The sequence below is a fragment of the Malania oleifera genome, chromosome 3 (assembly GCF_029873635.1).
Source record: "Malania oleifera isolate guangnan ecotype guangnan chromosome 3, ASM2987363v1, whole genome shotgun sequence".
NCBI classification, from domain to species: Eukaryota; Viridiplantae; Streptophyta; class Magnoliopsida; order Santalales; family Ximeniaceae; genus Malania; species Malania oleifera.
In genome coordinates, this window is record NC_080419.1 from 105,613,929 (window position 1) to 105,639,430 (window position 25,502).

A 25,502-nucleotide genomic window follows, 5' to 3' on the forward strand; every position below is an offset into this window, starting at 1 on the left:
TTTACAACACAATCATTACCTTTTACGACCTACAATTGAAGGACAGTAGTTACCTTCTTAAACTACAATTAAAGGAAGTGGCATGCATGCAAAGACAGGAGGTAACTAAAGCACGAGTCCTTGTCTGATGGAAATAATAATTTTAAGAAATAATTTGTGTTCACAATCAGATCATCTTGAGACGAATAGCAAGAACAAATAGCCTGATTAGACAACCTGTTGCCTCCACAAATCCATCCATTCATTGCCAAAACACGGTATAGTCTTTCCTTTTGTACCTCTTTTATACAACTTCATTGCTCTGCTGCAGATATTTTCCTTACAGGAAGGGTCATTATTTGTATTGCAAAAATGAAAACAGGAAAACCAAAATGATACATTTCTTTTTCCCGCAGGACCGTCATATATAATGAGGCATTAAAATTGGGGGCAGAATGAAGCACATTCTTTGAAGATCCAAACCAAAATTGGATTCAAATGGTACAAGAGAGCTGGGGTACAAAGCTCCTTTGTCTAACCAGTGAATGGAGATCATGAACAATTTTAAACACAGCATCTGGTCTTGCCAGCCTCAATGCGTTTTGTGACATGGCCTTCAACTCATCTGCTTTTGGACCGAACCACTGTGCAACAATATTTGCTATCTCTTTTGGTGACTTTGAGAACTTCCCACATCCATTTTCCACCACGAATGGCACATTCCCAGCTTCCTGCAATTTATTAAGGAATTACAATTAGAAATGCACAAGCATTGGACAAGTTCTCTCGACATTTTTATGCAATCGAATCAATTCCTGCTTAATGCAGTATGAGACGGGCTAAGCTGTCTTATATTTCACTTAAAACATCACTTTGGTTCTAGTTTTAGCGTAGAAGTTTGCTTCAACTTGAAACTGGTAACCCATTGGACCTCCTTGTAGGAAAAGGAAAGATCAAAACCCGAGAGTTGTTATCCACAGACAAGTTAAGGAAGATGTGCATGTAGCTATATCCCGTCACCTAGGCCAGATGCATGTGCACATGCATGCAGGATTTCAAGCCCAAGCCATTGATAGTTGCAAACGCCAAACACCAAAGATGTACACATACAATAACTACATTTCAAGAATTCCTTATTTCATTTCACTTCTAATCCATTCCATTTCAGCGTGTATCAAACATTACACTGTCCATACATCAAATTGGTAAAAAGGACAACACCAGTCCACCAGCTCCTATCTTGAGCATATAAGGAGCATACCTAGAGCTTCTGTTGGAAGCATGTTACTTCTCCCCATATCTCCCCCTCACTTCTCTCCTCCACAACCCACGTCAGTTCCAAAGGGTCATATCTTCTACCAAGACATTCACTGCGGCAGCAAAAGCCCTTTTGAAAGAAGCTATTCAGGAACAGATAGAACATTTTCCGTTTCAGGAAAATGTATAAATTGAGCATGTTTAACTTTTTAACTTAATATATTTAATATAATATTAAATGAATACTATTTAAATAATAGTTAATAATATTAATTAAAATAATTTTAAGTATGTTTATATACATTATCCACCTCACACCCATCTGCACCTCCACCTTACCCCACCTTCCTCCCTCTCTGAGACTAGATTGGAAGGAAGGCGCTATGCTGAGAAACAAAGCCTATTAAATGAGCCACCTTAGATAGGAAGGAAGCCATTATGCTGAGAAACAAAGCCTATTGAAACAGCTACCCTAGCGAATGGAAGGCAGAACAACACCCCCCCCCCCACCTCTTTTCACACAAGCAGGGGGGAGAAAACCTTAAGTATTAAGAAAAACAAATAAAAACATGAATTCCCCTATAACTGCATGAAGCTATAGATGTCATAGGGAAGTATTTCACTATGCAGAGCATCACTTGACACACATCTCATGTGTACAGTAAGAATCCTCTATTTTCACAATTTCCCATAGAAACACAACTGAGAAAATTTGAACATATTTGGAACATGCTAGGGTAGCCCAAGCCAATTAAATCCTGATACTGACTTATACTCGATGGGAGTGCAAAAATAAAATTATATATTTACAAATATTATAAAATAATTAGCTAAAACATGATTTCTCATGTAAATCAAAACTCTAAACCAAAAATTACCTGCCCGGCAATGAAATCATTGAGAATTATAGGCAGCCCTCGAATCATGGCTTCTGCAATAGTTCCAGGGCCCGCCTGAAGAAAAAAGAAAGTTATTAGCAATATGGATGACAATGCAATAGAAATTATCATCAACATCAATGGAGATCTACCTTTGTAATAATGCAATCACATGAACCCATGCATTCTTCCATTTTAGTGACAAATCCCTTCACCTGTAAAATACATGCAACCTCATCTGTCAGTCATGGTAACTTCTATATTTGGATGTATATACTTTCTCACCCTTCAAACTAACCCCACAACGACCTCTCTCCCTCATTAACATTTGCCTCTACAGAATCCACAGAAAATTAACATACATGTGATCAATTACAAATTCATTTTGATCTGGATGGTCATTAGATGCTTAAACTTCCATCAGGCAGACCACAATAACAGATTCCTGCTTTAGACACATGTGATACAAATATTCAAGCCTGAATTCAGGAGTGTATTCATAAATAGAACAAATTCCAATGCATACTACGTCTGTGAACATTTGGCTGGAAATTAATTTCAAATGCAATGAAACACAAGCATACAAAATGGAAAAAAGCATATAAAATTTATGCACCTAAAATATAAGATCAGTTCATCAATATGAACTAGGTAAGATGGAAAGTCTAGATTAAAAGGTTCTCTATATTTTATTCCAGAACGACATGTGATCACAAACAATACATAAGAACAAGAAGCATCCAAATATGTGTCCCACCATAATTTCATTTTCTAAATGCAAAATATAATATGAACCTAGACAGATGCTTCCTAAACAGTTTTGTAATTCAGATGCTTAGGGATCATTTAAAACCATTTGTGTTTTTTTTTTTTCTTGTTTTCGCTCCAATTTATTTATTTTTTAAAAAAAGTTTAAAAATAATTTTAAAAACAAAAACAAAAATGCACCTGGTTCAACGAGTTGCACTTTTCTCTTTGTTGTTTTGAAAAAAGAGCCCAATATGAAACACAAGAGGAGGGCAATAAGCATATCTGTTTAAGAAGAATAAAACATAACAGCCGTTTCTGTTTCCAAGTTCTGTTAAGCAAAAGAAAGAAAGAAAGAAAGGAGAAAAAAAAAAAATTTCAAAGCAGTTCAAAACACTCCCTTAGATGTTACCTGGACAGGGACTTTCCAATTAATTGAACGCAATTTGTTTGCAAGCTTTTTGTTGTGGCCACATATCACAAGGATCTGACCTATGGGCTCCCCAAGATTCTCATCATATAATGCATTCCCAAGTGCCCTTGCTGTAGATTCAATGGGACCCATTCCTTCCCCTCCGCCCATCAATAACACAGCAGGAAGATCCTCATCCATTCCTAGTTCCTTCCTTAATTCATCCTAAGAATTGAAATAAAACAAGCCAATATTCATCAACATCATTTGCTCCAAATGACATGGATAATGACAAATTCAGTTAGAAATCCAAGTTGACCATTTATTCAGAAAAGCTTATAGCAGTCCCAGAAGCATATCACAAGGTAAATCAACTGCACCATGGGCATTTATATCAAATACAAAGAAACCTAAGGTAGCCCGTTAATTCAGGAAAAGCGACAGTATCCCATGAGGATAGCACAAGAAAAATACAAAAGCATACAGCACTTGCAACTCTACAGAAATTTTCACTAAAGAAGCAACAGTAACAGATAATCAGAAAAAAATTCACCTCCACATCCCCCCAACCCTAAAAGAATTCGAAAATAAAATTTCTCAAAGTGCAAAGCTTTTAATTTTTATTCTTTCTGGGAGGAAATAAAAACTCATTATATGTCCTACTGCCAGAAACTTTGCAGAAATCCACAATAGTTTGTATTTCCTCAGGCCTACCACTTCCACTCACCTACTAACAGAAACTCAGAACGCATTTTCTGCACTTGAATTTAAGCTACAAAATTTATGATGAATATTTCAAATGTTTAGGAGTTCATTATCAACAAGCTTTAAGCAACGGAAATGACTAGTCGTAACACACAAAAAATGCAAGATTTGCCTTTGGTGGGGGGGGGCGCTCATAATATTGTTTTCTATTACATACTTGAATTTCAAGATGCTGCTTCAAAAAGAGCAAATTAAAGTAATCTCATATTTTAGTAACTGTTTTACTAAAACCACCAATCAATATCCATTTCCTCAAAAAACTACTAATCATTAGACATGTTAAATTGTGGGTATTTATCACAGTGAGTTGGGTCAAAATGATTTAAGTAATGACCCATTTATGACCCTATCAATTTAATTGTAAAGCACACATAGGCAATTGTTCAAAATACCATGTCAAGATCACTACCTTGGTGCTTTAGCAGGTGCTTGCCACGAGGGCGTGCATGCCTAAGTTTGTACACGCTGAGAAGGTCAAGATAAAGATCTACAACTAGGATTCCAGATGTGCAGCAGCCAACAACCTCCAGATTGAAGCGATAAATGCAATCCTAAACTTGTAATAGTTTATCACCGTCGCCCACAGTGACAGAGTGGTGTCCAAGATTCTGCACTCTTGCCAGTCACAACCAGGATTTACTTGGGGCGAATTTTCGCAGCAGCAAGGAGGTCATCCACCACCCTGAACATCAATGTCCCCGCTTCCCATTAATTCTTAAGGGTTGTTTTGCGCCCCCCCATCCCCCCCGGGGCGCCCCCTCTGCACGGGAATACTGCTCTTGACAAGGTTCTTATCTCCTAACCCAAATCCTTAAGTACTCACTGCTTGAATTCAATTGCAGCATCCTTGAGCAGCTCAAATCTTCTAACTCTATCAATTCCTCCCACAAAATTATACTTACACATATTGATTCATATTTCAGAATATATATAATCAATTATTACTTAATTTTGATATATATATATCTACATACACATAATTTAAATACATAATATCAACACAATAATTACATACATAGATATATGCATACATACTACCTCGATATGGAGGACAGAAGTCTATCTATATACATAATTAATATATATCTTTATACTTATGTATAATTACATAATTGCATACAGAAATATCTATATACTTATGTACATACCTTAAGAATGCGGACATATGTATCTATATAGATAAATATGTAATTAATTACATATATTTAGAAATAGTTACATAATCGTGCAATTATGTACGTGCACACACACACTTGGATGTATGCACATACCTCGAGGATGCAAACTGCACACATATGTATCAACATACATAATAACCAATGATTAATTACACAATTACATAATTAATTACGTTCATGTAATTACGTATCTATATACATAATTTATATTTGCATGCATACCTCAAGGATGATGACATGTATATCTATATACATAAGTAAATAATTAATTACACATTAATTATGTCATTGATTCGTCATTTTGTTTCTATTCGAAGGTCAAGGAGATCTCAGGTCACTGACCTCATCTTTGCCGCCAAATCTACCATGATTTTATGGTTAACAACTGTCGAATAATTGGGTGAAATGGAAGACGTACTCACAATGATAAGTCTCTCCTTTTTATTATAATATGTCAAAGTACGTACAATGATCATAATGCCCTTACTAACTCTTGTTAACAAAACGCACACACTATCAATGCTAATGACTAATATAACCATCAACACCCCCCCCCCCTTTCAAGCTGGAGCAAATATATCATATGCTCCTAGCTTGTTACAAATGAATTTAACACGAGCACCCCCAAACACTTTAGTAAATAAATTTGCAAAGCAAATCAGACTTCACATGAATGGTGGTAATGAGTTTCTGGACAAGTTTCTGCTGAATAAAGTGACAATCAACTTCAATGTGTTTTGTTTGCTCATGGAAGACCGGGTTGAAAGCAATATGAATGGTAGCTTGATTCTCACATATCAGCTCCATAAACTGAGAATGTGGAAAATCCAGTTCTTCAACCAAACAAGTTTATATGTAGTGTGAGCCATGACCCTATACTCTGACTTAGCACTTGACCTGGCCACCACAGTTTTGTTTTTTACTCCTCCAAGAAACCAAATTTCCACCAACAAGGATACAGTACCAGCTATGTAGTGTGAGCCATGACCCTATACTCTGACTTAGCACTTGACTTGGCCACCACAGTTTTGTTTTTTACTCCTCCAAGAAACCAAATTTCCACCAACAAGGATACAATACCAGCTGTAGATCTTCTATTAGGAGGTGACCCAACACAATCTACATCAGTATATCCCGGAATATGAGTGTGACCTCAATCCTGATATAAGAGACCTCTCCCAAGGGCACCTTTGAGATATATCAAGATGCAAATTACTGCATTATAATGACTTGTTCTCGGTGAATCAAGGCATACTTGTTGTGAAAAATATATCTCGCCAAGTGACTGTGAGATAATTCAACTTTCTAACAAGTCTCCGATATCGTCTTGGGTTGGGCAACAAATCACCCATATCTAGCACTAGCTTAATGTTAGGATCCATAGGTGTATCAACGGGTTTGGATCCCAATAGTCTAGTCTCATAAAAAAGATTAGGAAAATACTTCCTCTGTGACAAGACAGTTCCAGTATGAGATCTCAATACTTCTATACCCAAAAAGTACTTCAATGGTCCCAAATCCATTGACTAAAACTTAGTCTACAAGAAATGCTTTAGGCTCTGAATGCCTTGATCATCATCACCAGTATCATCGACGTACACAATAAACAGAATCCTTCCAAATGGAGCATGATGACAAAATACAAAATGATCTACTGCACACCATTGAAGGTCAAACTCAAGTACTATAGCACTAAGGCGACCAAACCATGCCCTTGAAGACCATTTTAAAGCATATAGTGACTTCTTGAGCCAACACACTAAGCCTGACTCCCCCTGAACAACAAATCTAGGTGGTTGATCCAAACAGACCTTGCAAGAAAGCATTCTTCACGGTTAACTGATGTAGAGGCCAGCAATAGGTAGTGGCTAAGGTGATGAAAAACATACTAAGGCAAGTTTGGCTACAGGGGAGAATGTGTCCAAATAGTCCACACCATACACCTAAGTATATTGCTTAGCAACAATGTGGGCCTTCAATCGAGCCAAGGAACTATCTGGACTAATCTTCACAGTATACACCCAACGACAACCAACCACAAGCTTATCAGGAAGAAGAAATACCAAGTCCCAAGCATCATTATCCTGTAGAGCATGCATCTCTTCTATCATTGCATTCCTCCACCTAGAATGGGATAGAGCTTCAGAAATAGACTTGGAAAGAGCAATAGAAGACAGGGTACAAAAAAAACAATAGTATAAGGATGACAAGAAATCATAAAAAACAAAATTAGAGATTGGATGATGGGCATAAGTGCGTTTACCATTTCAATCGAAAATAGGAGGATGATCAACCACTTGGGGAAGAGGATCATCTGATGAAGAAATTGGAGGGGTAGAAGTGGGAGCTGGACGCTCTCCTCCCTTGAGTCGTCATGTGTACACTTGCAGATTGGGACGATCCAAGCAATGAGAAGGACTCAAACTAGACGAAGATGCAGGAGGACTAGACGAAGAAAATAAGTTAGGATTGAGAAGGCTAGGCAGAGGAAGAGACACATCAAGCTTGAAAGAACTCAAGGAATCAGAATAGTGTGATATAGACTCAAAAAAGGTGACATCAGCCGAGACAATAATCGATGTAAAGTGGGACTATAACATTGATATCCTTTATGAGTGTAGGAATACATTTAACAGCACAAGGATCCAATTTATCCCTTCTTGGATTTAATTGATGAATGAAGGACACAACCAAATATACAAGGAGGAAGGAAGAACAAAGGAGCCTTAAGGAAGATAATTGAATATGGGATTTTACAACCAAGGACAGAAGATGGCATTTTATTGATGAAAGAGCAAGCCGTGAGCACAACATCACTCCAAAAAAACTTTGGGAACATTCATTTGATACAAAAGGGCTCGAATGACTTCAAGAATATGTTTGTTTTTCCTCTCCACGACTCCATTTTGTAGTGGAGTGTGGGCACAAAATGACTAATGGATCATGCCACACTTTGTCATACAGGTAATGAGTTGAGTACTCAAGTACTCATTAGCATTATCACTACAAAGTATTCGGATTGGCATGTCAAATTGGCTTCAATGGATGAAAGATGGGAGCTGCAATCTGATGCGATTATGCAAGCCTTGATCTGGCTGTAATTCCCTTTGTAGCTGAAAACTTCACTGACTCTTACATGCTGAAGGAAAGACTGATGGACTTCACCTGTTTGAAGTCATTGCTCAAAAGGAAGAGAGCAATTAGGAAAAACAAAGAATTTTGAAGGGGGTACTTTGGAAGATGAAGCTAGTTTGCTTCATGGGCTTCAAAGATGAGGTTTATAGAGACTAAGATTATTGAAAGAAGAAAGTAAGAAGGCTAATGGTCAAGAAATCTGCTGGGGAGCCAAAAAGAAGTGATTCGAGGCACCTTTAGTGCTCTATAAATTATGAAGAGAGAAAGTGAGAGGTGGGGATGCTCATAGCAATATCAGTGTTTTGAGTGATTTTTGTAGCTAAATTTCCAAAGAAGATAAATCTAATTAATCTTAGGAGACTGAATGATAGAAGTAAAAGAGCAGTTTCTTTCTTTTTTTTTTTAAAGGAATGGAAGCTGGTTTTGTCTGTTTATAGGCAACCAAGCTGAACAAGTATGACAGTAGTACAGTCGGGTCACTTGGAATGGAGTAAATTGAAGCAAATAGCTCAGCTAGGAGAATATGGGTTTTGTAGAAAAGACATTCTTGAGAAATTAGAAGACATCAAAATTCAAAGGAGACTACAGCCACAAGCAAATTTAAATCCACAGCTTCAAGGAAAGTCTGGGTCTTCAGTGATGCGTACAGAAAAAGAGGAAGGAGTTTGTTAAAGACACATGCTATGGTAAGATTTAATTTCTGCGAGAGACATGAGGAGATCTCTGCGCCAATGCAGGATATTTTAACCTTGCCCTTCACCTGAGGGGAAAATGCAGTTGGTAGTTGGTTAAAGATGCCTGCAATGAATTTGAAGATTTGCTTAACTCAGAACTCAAAAAGATCTTCCTCTCCTCATGATGAGAGGTGGGGGAGCTCTCTTATTTGTTATTGTTTTTGAAGAATTGTCTTCCTTCTATTAAGACGGATAGTTGTTCTTCATCTTTATATTTTTTAGAGGTTTATTCTCACAAATATTTTTTCATCATTTGACTAGTGCTAAGATGTCCTTTCCACTCCATAAAAGTATTTGGAAGGCTAAAGTTCCCTCAAAAATCAAGTCTCTTATTTGGTTGGTTGTTCTTAATAGACTTAACACCAACGATAGGCTGCAGAGTTGGAGGCCTTCAAAGGAACTTTCTCCTAATGAGTGTTCTTTAGATTTTCATAGTTCAGAAACTAGCTTCTCATCTGCTTTATCATTGTTCTTGTTAAAGGTTATATATGTCTTTTAGTATTATTATTATTGAGTGTGTTAGTATGTTAATTAATGAGAGTTAGTAAGAGTATTATTGCCATTAGAATGTATTTAATTTGTGCTATAAATACAGGGAGAGACTTATCTTCAAGTTAGGTCATTCATTTTAATCAAATCTTAACAGTTCTTTTGCTTGGAAATTTTGGAATAAGCTGTTTGGTTTATAAGGGGAGCATTGGTTCTTTCCAGAGACGGTGGAGGATTTGTTGGAGGAAAGATGCAGCTGCATTGTGAAGGCATGCGGTTTTCACAGTGCAGCACAAATATGGTTGGAAAAGTATGCACACGCATATTTACAGGGAAAATTAACTCCCTCCTTATTTTTATTTTTTTTATGTAGAAGGAATTCTTATTCCTCTTATTGTACATTCTTTCTCTTCTAATGAAATTTTCTTCTTTAAAAAAAAAATGGAAGGTGATAGACATTCAGGATTTTTCCAGATAGGCAAATACACATGAAAGGTACAATTTCATTATATTGAGGTAGAAAATCAAACTTTTACGGAGAGGGAAGACAACAATTCTAAACATGATGGCCTGGATGTTGGTGCTCTTGGGCAAGATTGTAGATGGGCTGGAGATCCCCCACTGAGGCTGAAGAGGTAGTGAGTCTCATGGGAGTTTGAGGGAGATAATGGACACTGGCATCTTTTCAGCATCATTGTCCAACAGTGAAAGGAGGTGTGATGGAGGTTTTCAATTAGTATGAAACTGGAAAACTTGAACAGTCATAATGCTATTTGGATTGCAACCGCACCAAAGAGAAGTGAAGCTAAAGACATCAAAGCTAATAAATTTATTAGAATAGTGAGCAGTATTAACAAGACCAATAGCCAGATTATTATCAATCAACTCAATAAAATAATAGGCATACTGAGACCCAACAAACATGTTGTGAAAGTGAAGCAGATCCTAGATGCACCATTACTAGCTAATGAAATCAAGGCTATTAAAATCAGGATCCTGTGTAAGGTTACTAGGAGGGTTAGCAGGACCAGATCGAGGATCATAAGATTCTACTAACAACATAAAATAAATATAAGAATGCATTTGAATATTCTTTTTCCATTGTTTGGCTCCGAGTTTGAACAGAAAGAAGGGCCTGCATGCAGTAGAATCTTCATGCCAGGAGGAGATTCTTTGTTGCATGGTGGTGCAGATCACAACAATTCAACTGACGCTCTTGGAATATTTTCAGGAAGGATTGATATATGCAACCCAATAATGAAGGCAAGTAGGGGTGCCCATCTGATGCTGATGAGGAATTGCTACTAAACAAATTAAGGCTGTTTAAGGATTCTATTTGTCCTCATTGCTCCCAGCATCTTACCATGCTGATGCCAAACCCATTTTAGAAGAGAGAGATGCAATGTAGGGTAAAGAAAGAAAGTGGAATAATATCATGAATGCTCAGAGCACTGAGCAGAGAGTATACGCTGCTTTAATCACTTCTTCATTTGTTGAGAGTAACAGTATTGATTTTTTCAGGTGTGGCTGCAGATCACATAAAAAAATTGACCAGAAAGGTACCTTAATCCTCCTGTTGGGACACCCATGGTTAACTCTTCATCATTAATTCCCTACCCTTCTTACCACATGCGTAATTTTAACTGTGACTGAATTTTCAGGGGCTCGAAGACTGATATAGATAATGGTGAAGGCATTTTACCCGTGCCAGTTGATGGTAGCATTAGCTTGGGTTTACTGAACTGCCCGAGGATTTCAAGCTTAAATAATGACATCTGAACCACGGAACCTTTGAAAGATAAGGACACTTGAGACTTACAGGAGTTGCTAGATTGTTTGGGTTTAGCTTAGTTACTTTCACAGCTGTTGATGTTCCTGCAATGGCAACACGCAAAACTTGTGTTTAAAAATAATCAGGTTGAGAAGGAGTTTTAAAAACTTGCCAGTTGCCGCCTCTATTAATTATGGAGTTAAAGGTAGACAAGCGGTGGGTAACGAGGTATTAGAGGTTACTAACCTGGAATCTTGGGAACTAGAGGATCCTAAGAAACATTTGAAAATTGAACTTGTTATTCCTAGCTTCCTCCCCTCATTTAGTTATGCCTCAGGGATCTGAGAGTCATCCTAGGAATCTAGGCTCAAGGATTGAGCCACTGCCTACATGCGACTATCTGGGGCATACTCGTTATTTTGGAGACCGGGTGATGTAGGACGACAAACGGGTATTTGGATGAATCATCTCAACCCAATTTGGAGGCTTATGTCGAGGAATAGGGTCTACGATTTATTGGATCCTAAACCCAAATGCGCTTAGTTCGTTGTTTAATTATGTCTGTTTAGTTTGCTTGTATTAGGATTATGTATGTTGGAGGCTTGCTTGTACAATTCGTGTATTCTTGGAGTATGTTTGTAATGTAATGTAGTTTTTTTAGGGGTTTATATTTAATCTCATGCGTAGAGGCTTTCTTTTAAATAGTAAGTGGAAGCCATGTTGTAGGCAATTATTGTAAGAATTTGAGTTTGAGAAGTAAACATGAGTTCCCCTTGTATCTCCTCCCTCCCCCCTCCACCTTTCCCCTTCCTTTGCAATTTCTTGTAAATAGTGTGCGAAAGCCATGTTGTAGGCAGTTATTGTTGAATTTGAATTTGAGAAGTGAACGTGAGTTCCCCCTTGTATCTCCTCCCTCCTACCTCCGCCCTCCTCTCTTCTCCCTTCCCCTTCCTTCCTATGTAATTTCATGTTGAATTTGAATTTGAGAAGTGAACGTGAGTTTCCCTTTGTATCTCCTCCCGCTTCCCTTGTATCTCCTCCCTCCTCCCTCCTGTCTTCCCCTTCCCCTTCCCCTTCCCCTTCCTTCCTATGTAATTTCATGTTGAATTTGAATTTGAGAAGTAAACGTGAGTTCCCCCATGTATCTCCTCCCACCTCTCTTCCCCCTTCATTCTCTCTCTAATTCACCTTGCCCTAAAATTTCAGTTAGAAAAAAAAATAAAAAATATAAAAATATAAAAATAAAACTAAAAAATGATCCTACACAATTTCAAAAATTCAAATCGTGTCCCCTTGATTTTGAAAATCCTATTCTTGGAATGTTTTTCACAACATCTCCCACATCATGAAAATTAGGACCCCTTGAACCCTTTCCCTAAAATTTTGTCCAACCACAAGAAGGTCCCCACGTGCCAGTCAAAACCTTCTCTAGTCGGCCTTCCAGAAACCCTATTTTCATGTTCTTGTTTCTTCACACCACTACCACCATTGCAATCCCCACCCCATGGTCTACCCTTGCCTGAAAAATCATTGCTAGAAGACCCTCGTTGCAGACGCACACACCCCACATGTCGGTGCCTACGAGTGAGAGCCTGCCAAACTCTCCTGTTTCCAATCTCACAAGAAATTGCCCAGCCACAATATTTTGGGTTTTCTTCGCAATATTGTGGATACAACATGCTGCAAGCAAGCACAATAAATTGGCATAAACGCTAGAAATGGTCGCTGTCGGCACTGGAAATCAGATTCTATTGCTGCATTTGGAATTTTTTAGGTGAATTCATTTCATTTTTTGCATGTTACTCAAGATTAAAGGTGACTTGAAGATTGTTCTTAAATAACTGAGTGAAGTTTGTGGTCTGTATGAATAATTGAGGCTTGTTCGCAAATCAATTCAGAATCCTTGGTGATATATAATTGCATCATGGTGACCAATGTCGGATTGTCTGCAAAGATGGAATTGTTATCTGGCAGGGTACAAAGCATGGAAAATGCCTTGGAGACTATTATCAATGCTTTGAATATGCTTACAACCGAAGTTGCAGCCTTAGGTAAAAGGCCCAAGAATTTCCTACGAAACAAGATGGTGGAATAGCTGTTGTCCCTCATACTTATGAGTTGTGTGAAGGCCGAAACAATCTTTTGAGTGAGAGAATTAAACCAGAAGTCCCAAATTTTAATGGTGATGGTTCTCCTAACAAATTTGATGATTGGGTGTAGTCTCTGAAGTACTATTTTCAATGGTATGACATGAATGAGGCTAGAAAGTTGAATGAGGCTAGAAAATTGAAGGGAACTGCTCGAATTTGGTGGATTAAGCAGTGGGATATCTTCGGAAGGAGATTTGGTGAGATTACAACATAGGATGAATTGAAGCGAGCCATGCAGGAGCAACTTGTGCCTCCCAATTATCAACAAAGTGTTCTCCAGATCTTTGATTTGAAGCAAGAAGAAAAGATAGTTACGGAGTACACTAGTAGATTCTATCATTTAGCATCATTTAGCCACTTGTGCTGACACAGAATGGAAAGAGGATGTGATGATAGCTTTGTACGAAAAAGGGTTGAAGCCAGCTATTGCCTCCAAACTTGCTGCATTTGTCTCATCACAGTTGGAGATGCAATACAAGTTGCCACTCAGTTTGAAGAGGATATGCAACATAATCCTCCTAGAGCTACATTAGGCCTTCGATTTGAGAAGAATACTAGGGGAGCTGTGCAAGAGAAGATGGTTGAGCAATTGGGAAAAGGAGTTCAGACTAAACACCCCTTCGAAGACTCTCAAGCACTCTGGAGCAACTTCTAAGAGCCAACAATCACCTCAATGCTTTAAATGTCCAGATTTTGGGCATCATGCCGCACAATGTCCTAACAAAGTCATGGCTGTTGCATTAAAATATGATGATGATGGCATTCAAGTAGTAAAAGCTGAAATAGAAATCCCAAGTGACTTAGATGATGGTGGCAATGTGAAAATCTGTTCAGTGCTTCAACATATGCTCTCTTCAAACAAGATTGAAGAAAAATACGATTCGAGGCAGACCAACATCTTTCAAAGAAGTTAAATTTGGAAGTTGACCTCATCCCAAACCATACAATATTGCTTGGGTGAATAATACCAACTTAAAGGTCCATGATCATTGCTTACTCCTTCAAGATTGGTTCCATTGTGGAGATAATGCAATGTGATATCCTTCCTCCTCTCAAAATTTGTCATATCTTTTTGGGTTGTCCATGGTTATTTGATACGAAGGTTAGCCATAATGGATTCAAGAATTCTTATTCCCTCCGCATTGACAATAAGAAGTACAAGTTGATGCCAACACAAATTCTCCCACTCACCAAGTTGAAGCATACCTTTGGTTCCTTTCTTATGAAATGAGATAACTCTATTCATAGTGATGGGTTCTTCATACTTTCCAACTTGACAGGCCGAGTTCATTTCAAAAGGAAGGAATTAATGTACGATGAGAAGATGACTCTATTCATAGTCATGGGCTCCTTGGTACTTTCCCCAACTTGACGCGGTTGAGTTCATTTCGGAAGGAGGGAATTGATGTAGGATGAGTAGCGGATGTTTGGTTGGATGGATCATTTCAACCCTATTTAGTGGCCTATGTAGTAGAATAGGGTCAATGGCTTATTGGGCACCAAACCGACATGTTCTTTGTTAGTTAGTTGTTTAATTACGTGTATTTAGTTTACTTGTATTAGGATTATGTACGTTGGGGGCTTGTTCGTAGTATTTGTGTATTCTAGGGGTATGTTAATAATCTAATGCAGTTTTTTTAGGGATTTATATATAATTTCATGTGAAAAGGTTTTCTTATAAATAGAGTGTAAAAGCCATGTTGTAAGTAGTTATTGTTCCCCTTTGCATCTCCTCCCTTCCCCTCCCTTCCTCTCTTCAATTTCTTCTGATCTCTCGTACGGCTGCAGATCCTTGATGCTGCCCCTGCATCACTACGTTCACTACCAAGATTGAGCTCATGGGATCTTTTACCATATCAGTTCGTCTCAAGGTTGGGCTAGAGGCAACGGTGGTCCAAATCAATTTATGATCCTAGCTGTCTGAAGCTTCAGGGGTTTTCTCTGGGGAGTTGTCTGCAACTAATGATCTGTGTACATCAAATTGGTGCTTCGGTTGTGATTTTTAATGTCATTGGTTTCTCTTATAAGATGTTAGGAGGTTCCAGGGTTACTTCTAGCATGAGAGGCTTTGATGTCTGATCTGAGGGATATGTTAACCTGATTTGCTACTGGCTATGGCTGCTCAAGTTGATAGATTTTTTTGCACTTCAAATAGGGAGGATGCTTTCCCTAAATTGCCTGAAGAAGTGCTTTCAAGGATGGTGTTTAATCACTGTCCTGTTGCTACTGATTCAAACCCAATGACCGGCATTAAATATTTGACCCTGACCTAAATTTACGTCAAGAAAATTTCCAACAAAAAGTGTAGACAGATTAAACCTCATGATTCCAGATTCCTTATCAGTAGGACACAATCCTTAGTGATGTAGTAAATATTATTTAAAAACACCAACATGGCATATGACATTTCCATCATCTACTCCTGCAGAATTTAATGGATTGAACGGAAAAAGATACAAAAGTTTGATCTTTTTGCTATGAAAACCCAGATGTTGAGCATGTAAACTATTATAAAAACTTTCCTTTTTTCTCCTTTCTTTGGACTCCTACAGGAGCAATTCTGCAATTTCTCCTATCCTGTCGCCTGCACTATTAGTGTTTCTTTTCACCCAAAGTCTCTGAATGATTAAACCAAGAAGCTATGCAGCCTCGTAATACAGCTTATAAGTCAACGAGGCATGAATTTTTATATGTGATTCAGTATGGTAACCAACCTTCGGTCGAACAGGCTTAATAAATGAAGGCCGCACAGGAAGACCAAAAACTTTGATCTGGGCCGGTTGTAATCCAGCTTTGACTGCCCTCTTTGCTACATCTGTTGTTGGGCAATAGCACCTTGTTACAAGCTTATGAAACCTGATTTGTTTTATAAACAGAAAATTATATTAAAGGAAGGAAAAAGTGAATTAAGTGCAAGAAAAAAACAGGGAGAAACCTGATTACAAATAAAGAAAAAAGAAATCCAAACTAGCCATAAGGAATCAGAGCAAAACACTACGAGTGTGGGCATAAACACTACCATGTAGGATGGCAAGTGCATAAATCTGTGACCACCGTTGTAAATACGATCTTCTTCAGAAGACCTTTTGACCTCAATACACGGAGTGGTACATGTTGCATCAGAGGATGAACGCTGATAATTATATCTGGCTGGTATTTCATCAATCCTTTGGCAACCTCTCTGTATAGATGGAACTAGAAATCAAACTGCCATAATAATATAGTAAATTGTAAATTGCAGCTTTTAAGGACTTGGACCTGTTTACATGAACTGGAAACCAGAATGTAGTTTGTGTTTATATATATATATGTCCTTCACGCAACAAATTTGGCCACATTCTTCCTAGGCTGAGCATCTAGATGTTCACCTCATCGGTTTATAATGGGTGAGATAATAAAAGGGGAAGATAGTCAGAAACAAAATGTTTTCCCATAAAAGGTAGATGCTAAACTGGAAGAATCCAAAAAGAAAAGTTTTAGACTTCTAATTTTCTAAGTACCATCATCTGATCATCCTCTCTCTGCTAATGGAGTGCATCGCTGTATTATACAAATTTAAGAAAGCAAGGATAAATAGATTTTAAGTGTAAGAATGTACAATTAAAACAACAAGGGAATAGCTCCATGAAGCGTAGAAGTAAAAATTACGGTCTTAAAGAATTCTAATCATACACCAACAAAACAACTTACGCCTACATATGGTATATTGGGGTGACAAAAGCAGGAAAGTCAGCCTAGAATGAAAAGGACGCATAGAAACACATCCATGTGCACTAGAATTATGATGCTGAAGTTAAAACATAGAAAAAGAAGAAAAAAAAAACAATTTTTAAAATATAGGCCAAATATATAGAATTTCTTGAGATACCATCCCATATCTAGTGATTACATTTGTTTTATGGAAAACACAGACAAAAACAATCTCAAAATGAATTAAAGTATTAGGAATGACCAATAATCTCACATCTTCATTTTTTTTTTTTTTTTTTAAGAAGTATCATCGTTTGAGATACATCTCACACAAATTTTCATCAAATTTCCTACTAGTTTCAAAAGTGGGAAAATGGTAGACAAGATTTATTTCCTGGATCTAGGGCCCTACACATTATAAGAATTACCAAATATTGCAAATACAGTCAAAATATAGTGGGAGCCACCTCATACAATGAAAACTAGCTTAGAAAGAAAACTAAAAATTATGGCAAAAAACTACTTGTTTTTCAGATGGTTACTAGGAAACATCGTTCTAAGTGATAAACCCACCTGCCTCAAAACCAAGTTCAAATGCCATGGCAAAAATTATGGAAGTATTAACTCTTTGGAGAAACTAACAACACACAAGGGTAATTTGGTTTAAAGGATCTTTCAAGATTCTCAAGAATATGATGCCCAAAAAATCTCATCCCAAATTTGTTCTGGGACAAGAAAGTGACACGCTAGTAACCTCATATTCCTTGGAAATAAAAGATCCCCACAAAAGTACCAAGTACCCATGCTTACCCCATTGGTATCTTACATTCCCATAAGCATCCTATTTTTGGTTGCCTCTTTATTTTGGTTGATCAAAACATAAATGTCCCCGATATTGTGGTAAATTTTTATACAAAAAGAAGAGAAATCATTAAAGAAGAAAGTACAAAAAAGGAGAATAATACTGCTAGTGATTATTTAGTCATTTAGCATTATTATTATTATGTGTTTAAGAGTAATGTTAATAAGTGTGAGTAAGGGTATTATGATCATTGGTATTGTATTTGACATATATTATAAATAGACGGAGAGGCCTATCATTGAGGGAAGGTCTTCCATTTTACCTAATTATTCAACATGGTGTCAGAGCTAGTTACCAAGAGGTCCTAGGTTCAAGTCTTGTTGTCCGTGTCTATTGTGTGGTTTTTAAAAAATTATCTACCATGTGTTTATCTCTCCACGTGCTATCAGGCTGCACATGTGGAGGAGTGTTAAGGCTTGATACACATTGTTAGTCCACAACCTAATAGCTTAAGCTTTTAGGTGAAGTGGAGATCTAACAAATTCTATGTACTACATCTTCAATTTCCCCTTCTGCTTGCATAATAGATCCAAGATATTTAAATCTATTAGTGCTATTAATCTCTTGATTATCAAGTTTATTTTCTCCCCACTACTATTCCTCACATTATTGAAATTACGTTTCATATATTCTGTTTTATTCCTACTTATATTAAACCATTTAGACTCTAATGTGGCTCTTCAAAGTTCTAACTAAGATTCCACTTTGCTCCTACTATCATCAATAAACATGACATCATTTGCAGACAACATGCACCAAAGGATCTCATTTTGGATATTCCTAGTAAGTTCATCATCACTAAAGCAAAAAAGAGGACTCAAAGTAGAACCTTAATGTACACCTACTGTGATAGGAAAAACCTCTAATTTCCCCTCCTACAGTCCTAGCATTAGCGACTACCCTATACAAAGAATACATAGTTTAAAAAACATGCTTTAAAGAACATAGAAATTATTATAACTATTTTACTTAATTATTATATTTCAAAACTCACTTTTTAGTGCTAAAAGAACAATCTTGTTGTAAATGAAAATTGAAAAATAGTAAAAATATTTTTAAATGACTTTTTTTCCCAAATTTTTAGTATTGATATTTTCACTTTAATTATATATTTAAATTTACATCATCATTTTATTTAATTTAAATTAAATTTTATATATTAATGAATGATTTTAATTCACAACAGTTAATTTTGCAAATTAAAGTATCCTAACAGGCTGCCAAAACAACTAAAAATCACAGGGTTTGTTTAGAATCTTGTAAAAAATTATGAAAACGAAAACCAAAAATAAAAACTAAAACCAAAAACATAAACAAAAAACCTAAGGCCAGCAACTTGTTCATTTAATGTTTCTAAAAATAAAAATAATTCAAAATTTGATTAAACAAATGCTCATTTTTGTTATTGAATCAAATAATAATTTTAAAAAAAAATGATTAAAATGACTACAAATTAAAAATAGTATAATAAAAATGAACTATAAAGAATTTTTTTAATTATTATATTTCTTAATTCATTTTACAAAAACAATCTTATTGTAATGACAATTAAAAAATAGCGAATATACTTCTAAATGGATTAAATTGTTTTTTTGGATTAAATCATTCATTTTATACACACTTTTTAATTAAATTAAAATAAAATGATTTTATGAATGTAAATAAAATTAAAATAAAAATATCCATAAATTTCAAAAAAATTTAAAAATAATAAGCCAATTACAAAATATTTTTACTATTTTTCAATTTTCATGTGCAATAAGATTGTTATTTTAAAGTATATTTTGAAAATATAACAATTAAGCAAAATAATTATAATAATTTTTATTTTTAGTATAGTATTTTTTTAATTTGTATAATTTTGCACTTTTTTTATTTAAATCACATTTTTTTTAAAATATTATTTGATTTAAAAACGAAAATGAGCATTTTTTAATTAAATTTTTAATTTGTTTTTGCTTTACAAATGTTAGCCAAACAGGGTGATGGTTTCTGGCTTTTAGTTTCTGTTTCTAGTTTTTAGTTTTCGTTTCTGGTTTTCATTTTCATAATTTTTGATAGTGATGCCGAACAGCCCCGAAGATACCCATAAATTTTGGTCTTCAGTTTTTTTAAGAACAGCTAAAAACCAACAGCAAAAATAGAACATCGGAAGGGTAAACAAACACATTGTCACAAACTGTTTTTTAACTATACAAAAATGAAAAAGAAAAATTACCAAAACTAAAAAAGGGAAAAAAAAAATCAGAAATCAGACCTTTAAACCTCTCCTATTTTCCTTTTGAGTTATATTCCATAAAAGAACGCATTTGAGTGCTCTTCATAAATTGTAAAACATTCCTTGTCTCATGATTGTGGATTGAGAACCTAAGAAGAGTTTGTAGAAGTTGGTAATAGAGGCCATGCATCCCATGGTGCTCACAATGCAAATTGTATTTTATCACTTGTCTTGGAATCGCAAGTTGAGAATCAAACAAGGTTGTAAGAGTTGGTGTTAAGGATCAAGCACCCCATGGTGCAAATAGTTGATAGTGAAAAGCCTGAGATGAGCTCTTTGAGGAGTGGAGGTAGACCAGTTGAGGCCAAACCATCATATCTTATTTGTCACTCTAAACAATATCCTCTTTGATTTTCTACTTGCTTATATTTTGATGTGTGCTACACATTTATGAATTAAATTGCACAGAATGTTTTAAAATATCTGAACACCCAAGTCCTAACCCCCCACCACCTCCACACCCTCCTTGGGTAACCTCTGGACCAACAACTTGACATGCAAATACAAATTTTAAAGTGTGTAAAGATTTCTAAATGGACTCTAAGAGGGAGTCGTTCAACTACAACAGCAGAAACTAAATAACCTGTCAAAAACCAATAAAAGACCATCTATAAACCCTGCAACTGAATCAGAATCTCTACAAGAAGTGGATATCCAAAAAGGCAAAATAGAAAACCACCTTCCCTTCACCTTTTCAAAGCTACTCTTTTTCTTCAAATGCTCTAGCATTCCTCTCTCTCCATATGATTCAAAACATAGCATGAGATACTGCATCCCACAAATCTGTCTCTATTTCTGCATTTAGAATTCCTCCAGGCCCGCAACTCAGATTTCAGACTATCGGATATCATCCCCTTGATACCCTATGTCGTGTAAATCATAATCCAATAATCACTCACCCATCTATAATGTAAAAGAAGGTAATTGACACTTTCTCCTTGTTCCTTGCACACAAAAAATATCTATTCACTGTATAAACTTCCTCTTATCATCAAACAATCAACAGCAAAAACATTAAAAACAAATGTTCCAAAGTTCCTTCCAAATGAAAAGGCTAAGTTGGGTGGAATCTTGGATTTCCTAACAACTTTCTTTGTACAACCTGTATTCCCCTATATTTTTTGCAAGAAAGAAAAAATATAGAAAACTTTCTAGTCTTTGAATGGACCCATACCCTCTCCCTTCCCCTGTCATTTCTCATAAAGGGCCTTCATCAGGCTGAAACACTCCTGCACTCTGCCTCATTCTCCGGAGGCAAACTCCCATTTGTCCTGACACCCTTTTCTCGCAATACAATTTTAACAAATTCTTCCTTGTTAATATCCAGCCAAAATGGTATTTTTTTACTGGAAAGAGAACGTCAAAGAACTTTCTCTGGGATAGAATGCGGTATTTGAGTTCTCTTTCGGCTTATAGTGCAGGCTGCTGCTTTCAGGATGCTAATTGAGACTGGATGGCTTTGTTAAGATGATGCTGGTTTTTGTTTTTCTCAAGTTCTTTTGTTTGAGGACTTCTTGTTCTCTTTATCTGTATTTTTTTCTCCCTCCTAATCTTCATAAAGCTTCTTGTCCTATCAAAAAAAAAAATAGCCACCCAAAAAGGTCTTGAAAACTAAGGGGATTGTGCCACACCAGTTATCAAGCCAGAAGAAGCAATCATCCCATATAAATTTCAAAAGTCAATCCTGAGAATAAATCTTCCCAACCGTCCCTAATTTGCTTCTACAGACCACCCCCAAGAGGATTCTTATTCTGTCCCACTGCCTAACTGTTGCAACTATCCCCATATATAATACCAGTCACCACACACTAAAAATTAGCCGTCCCTAGTGCCATCCTCCAGACCAATTCACCAAGAAAAACCATGTTCATTATTTGCAAATCTAGCACTCCAAGCCTTCAACTTGGACAGGAAGATTCACAACCCAGTCTAACCTGAACCCAACTTCACCACCTCCCTTGGGTATACTTTCAATCTTCTTAGCAATTAAAACCATGGATGGGGAAAACAAATATAAGTTAAGACAAAATACTTTCAAAGGATATATCCACCTCCATTCAGACTTCCCCTTCAACTGCCAATTTCTTCTCAAACTTTTCTAAGACTGCATTCCAAATTCTCCTTTCTTAAATATAGCCCCCAAAGACAACCCCACGTAAGAAAGAGTCATAGAATCCACCCTGCACCCTAAAATCTCAGCCTTTTGATCATATTGCTCTCCACCCATGAAATGATGGCGCTTTTTCCAAGGTTCAACTTCAAGCAAGGAGCAACTTCAAATGCAGATAGAATGCATGAGGTTTAAGATTTGCTCCTCCATGGCGTCAGCCAAAAAAATAATGGTGTAATCTGCAAATAATAGAAGGGAAATTCTAACAACTTCCCATCTTGAATTTTCCACCTAAACTCCCTTCAAGTAAACCATCGATTTCAGCTCTTTTCTGAATTTTGCTAAGCCTTTCAATCACCAAAATAAAAAGCAGATGGGAAAGAAGATCCCCTTGCCACACTGAAAGAGAAGCCAGCTGATGACCCAGTCACTACCATAAAGAACTTCACTGTAGAGATCCACTTCAAAATTCAAGATCCCTATTTCCACCCAAATCTGATCCTCCCTAAAAGCATACACCAGGAACTTCCAATTAACTTTCATACACTACAAATCACCACAGGAAGTACTTTTATCTTGCATCCAGCACTTCATTTGCAAGCAGCACTACATCCAAGATCTGTCTCGCTCTAAAGTTTCTGCCAATTACTTTGTCACTTGTTAAATCTACTGGCAAGCACCTTGGCTTACAAGACACCTACCACCAAACTGATAGATCAATAATCCATAATGTCTTTGCCACCAACTTTTCTACAGAATCAGAACCATAAAAGCAGCATTCAGAGTATTCAAAATTTGGCTGCATTGTAGAAATCTTCAAACATGGCCCTCACATCGCCCCTAATGGATCCAAATTTTGTTGAAATAAAGCCATGGAAAACACATTAGTTCCTGGAGCTTTGTCTCCAGTCAGTTATTTTAAATCCCTGACAAACTCTTCCTCCTTAAATGGAATCTCCAAGCTGCTGGACCACTGACTGTCAATAGCCTCCACCTCCAAGCCATCCAGCTTGGGTCAGAAATTTGCATCTTCTGCAAAAAATATTTCATTATTTCTTGATGACTTCCTTAATATAATCCTCCTTTGAAAATAATCTCCCATTATCCACCACTAAGACAATAAAGTTGAATCTCCTGTGCATGTTTGCATCTCTAGGGAAAAATTTAGTGTTCTCTTGACTTCCTTGAAACATAGAGCTTTTGATTTGCCTCCGCAAAATTGCCTTCAATTCCAAAACCCTGAGCCAGCTCATGCTCAGCTTTTAATCTCCCTTTCCTTTCTCCTCCTGAAGACTATATTTAATCACACTGTTATTCACCCCATCATAAAACTACAAATTAGAAACCTGTCAAGCCTCAACAAAAAAGGCCTTTCCCTAAGTCATGCTGCAGATTCTTAGTAAATGTATTTAGCTTACTTCGTGGGGGGAATCAAAAATAATGCATCCATACGCTCAATTGTACTTACAGATTAAAAGATGGGAAATGGTTGAATAAAAAATCGGTGATGGTAAAACAGAAATCTCACCCACGTAACACCATTAAAAACTCCAACTTTCTAATACATTTTCAAATAAAAAGTATCTGAAACTCACTCCCAAATTCAAATATTTGATTTGGCTTTGTCAAAGTCGGATCATGCAGTACAATGAAAAAAATCTCACCGAGCTACTATTGCTGAAGATGCAGCAAAGTTGGTATGATGAACCACACGAGGTGCAGTTCCATAATACGTCATTTTCCACAGTGTTCCATGTTTCACCAAGAAGTTGTAGCTCCTCGGCAATTGATTAAATGGCCAAGGGGTATGTTCCGTCCACAGGTCAGTAACAGATACCTGCTACGCACACTCTTTGATACACAGAAAATGATGAAAAAAAAAAAGTACAAACACATTCCCAATTCAGTTGAATTGCAATTGGGAAGACAAATTTAATCTAAAAATTTGAAATTGGGTGAGCTTGGACAAAAAATCATATTAACTAAATAGAAATTTTAACCAAATTCACCTAATTTCAAATTGATAGTTCCGAATTCGTGCTCCCCAACGCTGCATAATACTATTTTCACCTCCCAAGTAATTAAAATCAAGTCATACTTGAGACCATCAAAACTGACCTTATACTTATCTCCGAACTCTTCATTAAAGGCTGCCTTAATCGCTTCCGCAGAAGCTCGGTGACCACCACCAGTGTCGGTCATCAAAATGAGGACTCTCTTCGGGTTCTCAGACTCAACAGCATTCAAAGTCGACCCCTCATCCTCCAAAACACCATATCCATTTTCTCTGAGCCCGTTATTTTCACCCGTACCAAGCTGAATCGAAGCAAACCCAATTGGGATTCTGTCACAATGAAACCTAATAGCCGTATTGAAGTCGCTGAAAATTCTCCCAATACTCGAAGCACTTCCACGACTCGAACGCAATGAGCCAACCACCTTGGGCTTCTTCAAACCCCCAAATCCAACAGAGAACATGGAATTCGACAAGGAGGAGGAGCACCCATCGGAACCCAAGTAATGCAAACTGGAACCAAAATCAAAATTACCCAATCTAAACCCAAGATCGAAGACATTACTGAGTTCTTGAGCTACCCCAGGAGGTTGCCTGGTTTTCTGCGTTGAGGAGGTGATGAGAACTGGATTCATCAGTTCATGGAAGTGTTCATCACAGAAGAATAAGAAATAGTTCTCCCAACAAACCAGAAATACAGGAGAGAAGAGGAACAAGAGAGAACAAGCTACAAATACAAGCGCCGGTTTAGTGTTTGTGATTGTGACTGAGTGAGAGCAAGTTTCAGAATTCAGAGAGAAAACTGCGAGGGGCTGAAATGGTTGAAAACATGAGATGAAGGAGAAAGAAAATCTCAGGGAGGGCTCCGCAATCCCACACACAGAAGGAAAAAGGAAGAGAGAGAGAGAGAGAGGAAGATTCGGGGTTTAGACAGAAATATACCGTTTGGGGGAGGGGGGATCTTGCAGCGTCGCCAGGCAGGCGGCGACTTAAGAGAAAAGATATTTGGTCCGTAGCGACAGAAATAACTTGAAAAATGAAACGGCCCATTGA

At 36.9% G+C, this 25,502-nt stretch overlaps 1 protein-coding gene across 2 annotated transcripts; it reads right to left on the bottom strand.

Annotated features, from left to right (window-relative positions):
- Positions 1-219: 219 nt before the first annotated feature.
- Positions 220-25,502, bottom strand: LOC131150440 (monogalactosyldiacylglycerol synthase, chloroplastic). 2 transcript variants are annotated; one of them, XM_058101155.1, is made up of 9 exons: positions 24,554-25,502; positions 24,100-24,272; positions 16,515-16,676; positions 16,210-16,351; positions 3,274-3,498; positions 3,063-3,146; positions 2,267-2,329; positions 2,115-2,189; positions 220-710 (listed from the first exon to the last, which is right to left on the bottom strand). In XM_058101155.1, the coding sequence occupies exons 1-9, from the start codon at positions 25,082-25,084 to the stop codon at positions 474-476; spliced, it is 1,692 nt and encodes a 563-aa protein (XP_057957138.1). In that variant the 5' UTR covers positions 25,085-25,502; the 3' UTR covers positions 220-473. The 2 variants fall into 2 exon arrangements, with proteins under 2 accessions (XP_057957138.1, XP_057957139.1); XM_058101156.1 differs by lacking the exon at positions 3,063-3,146.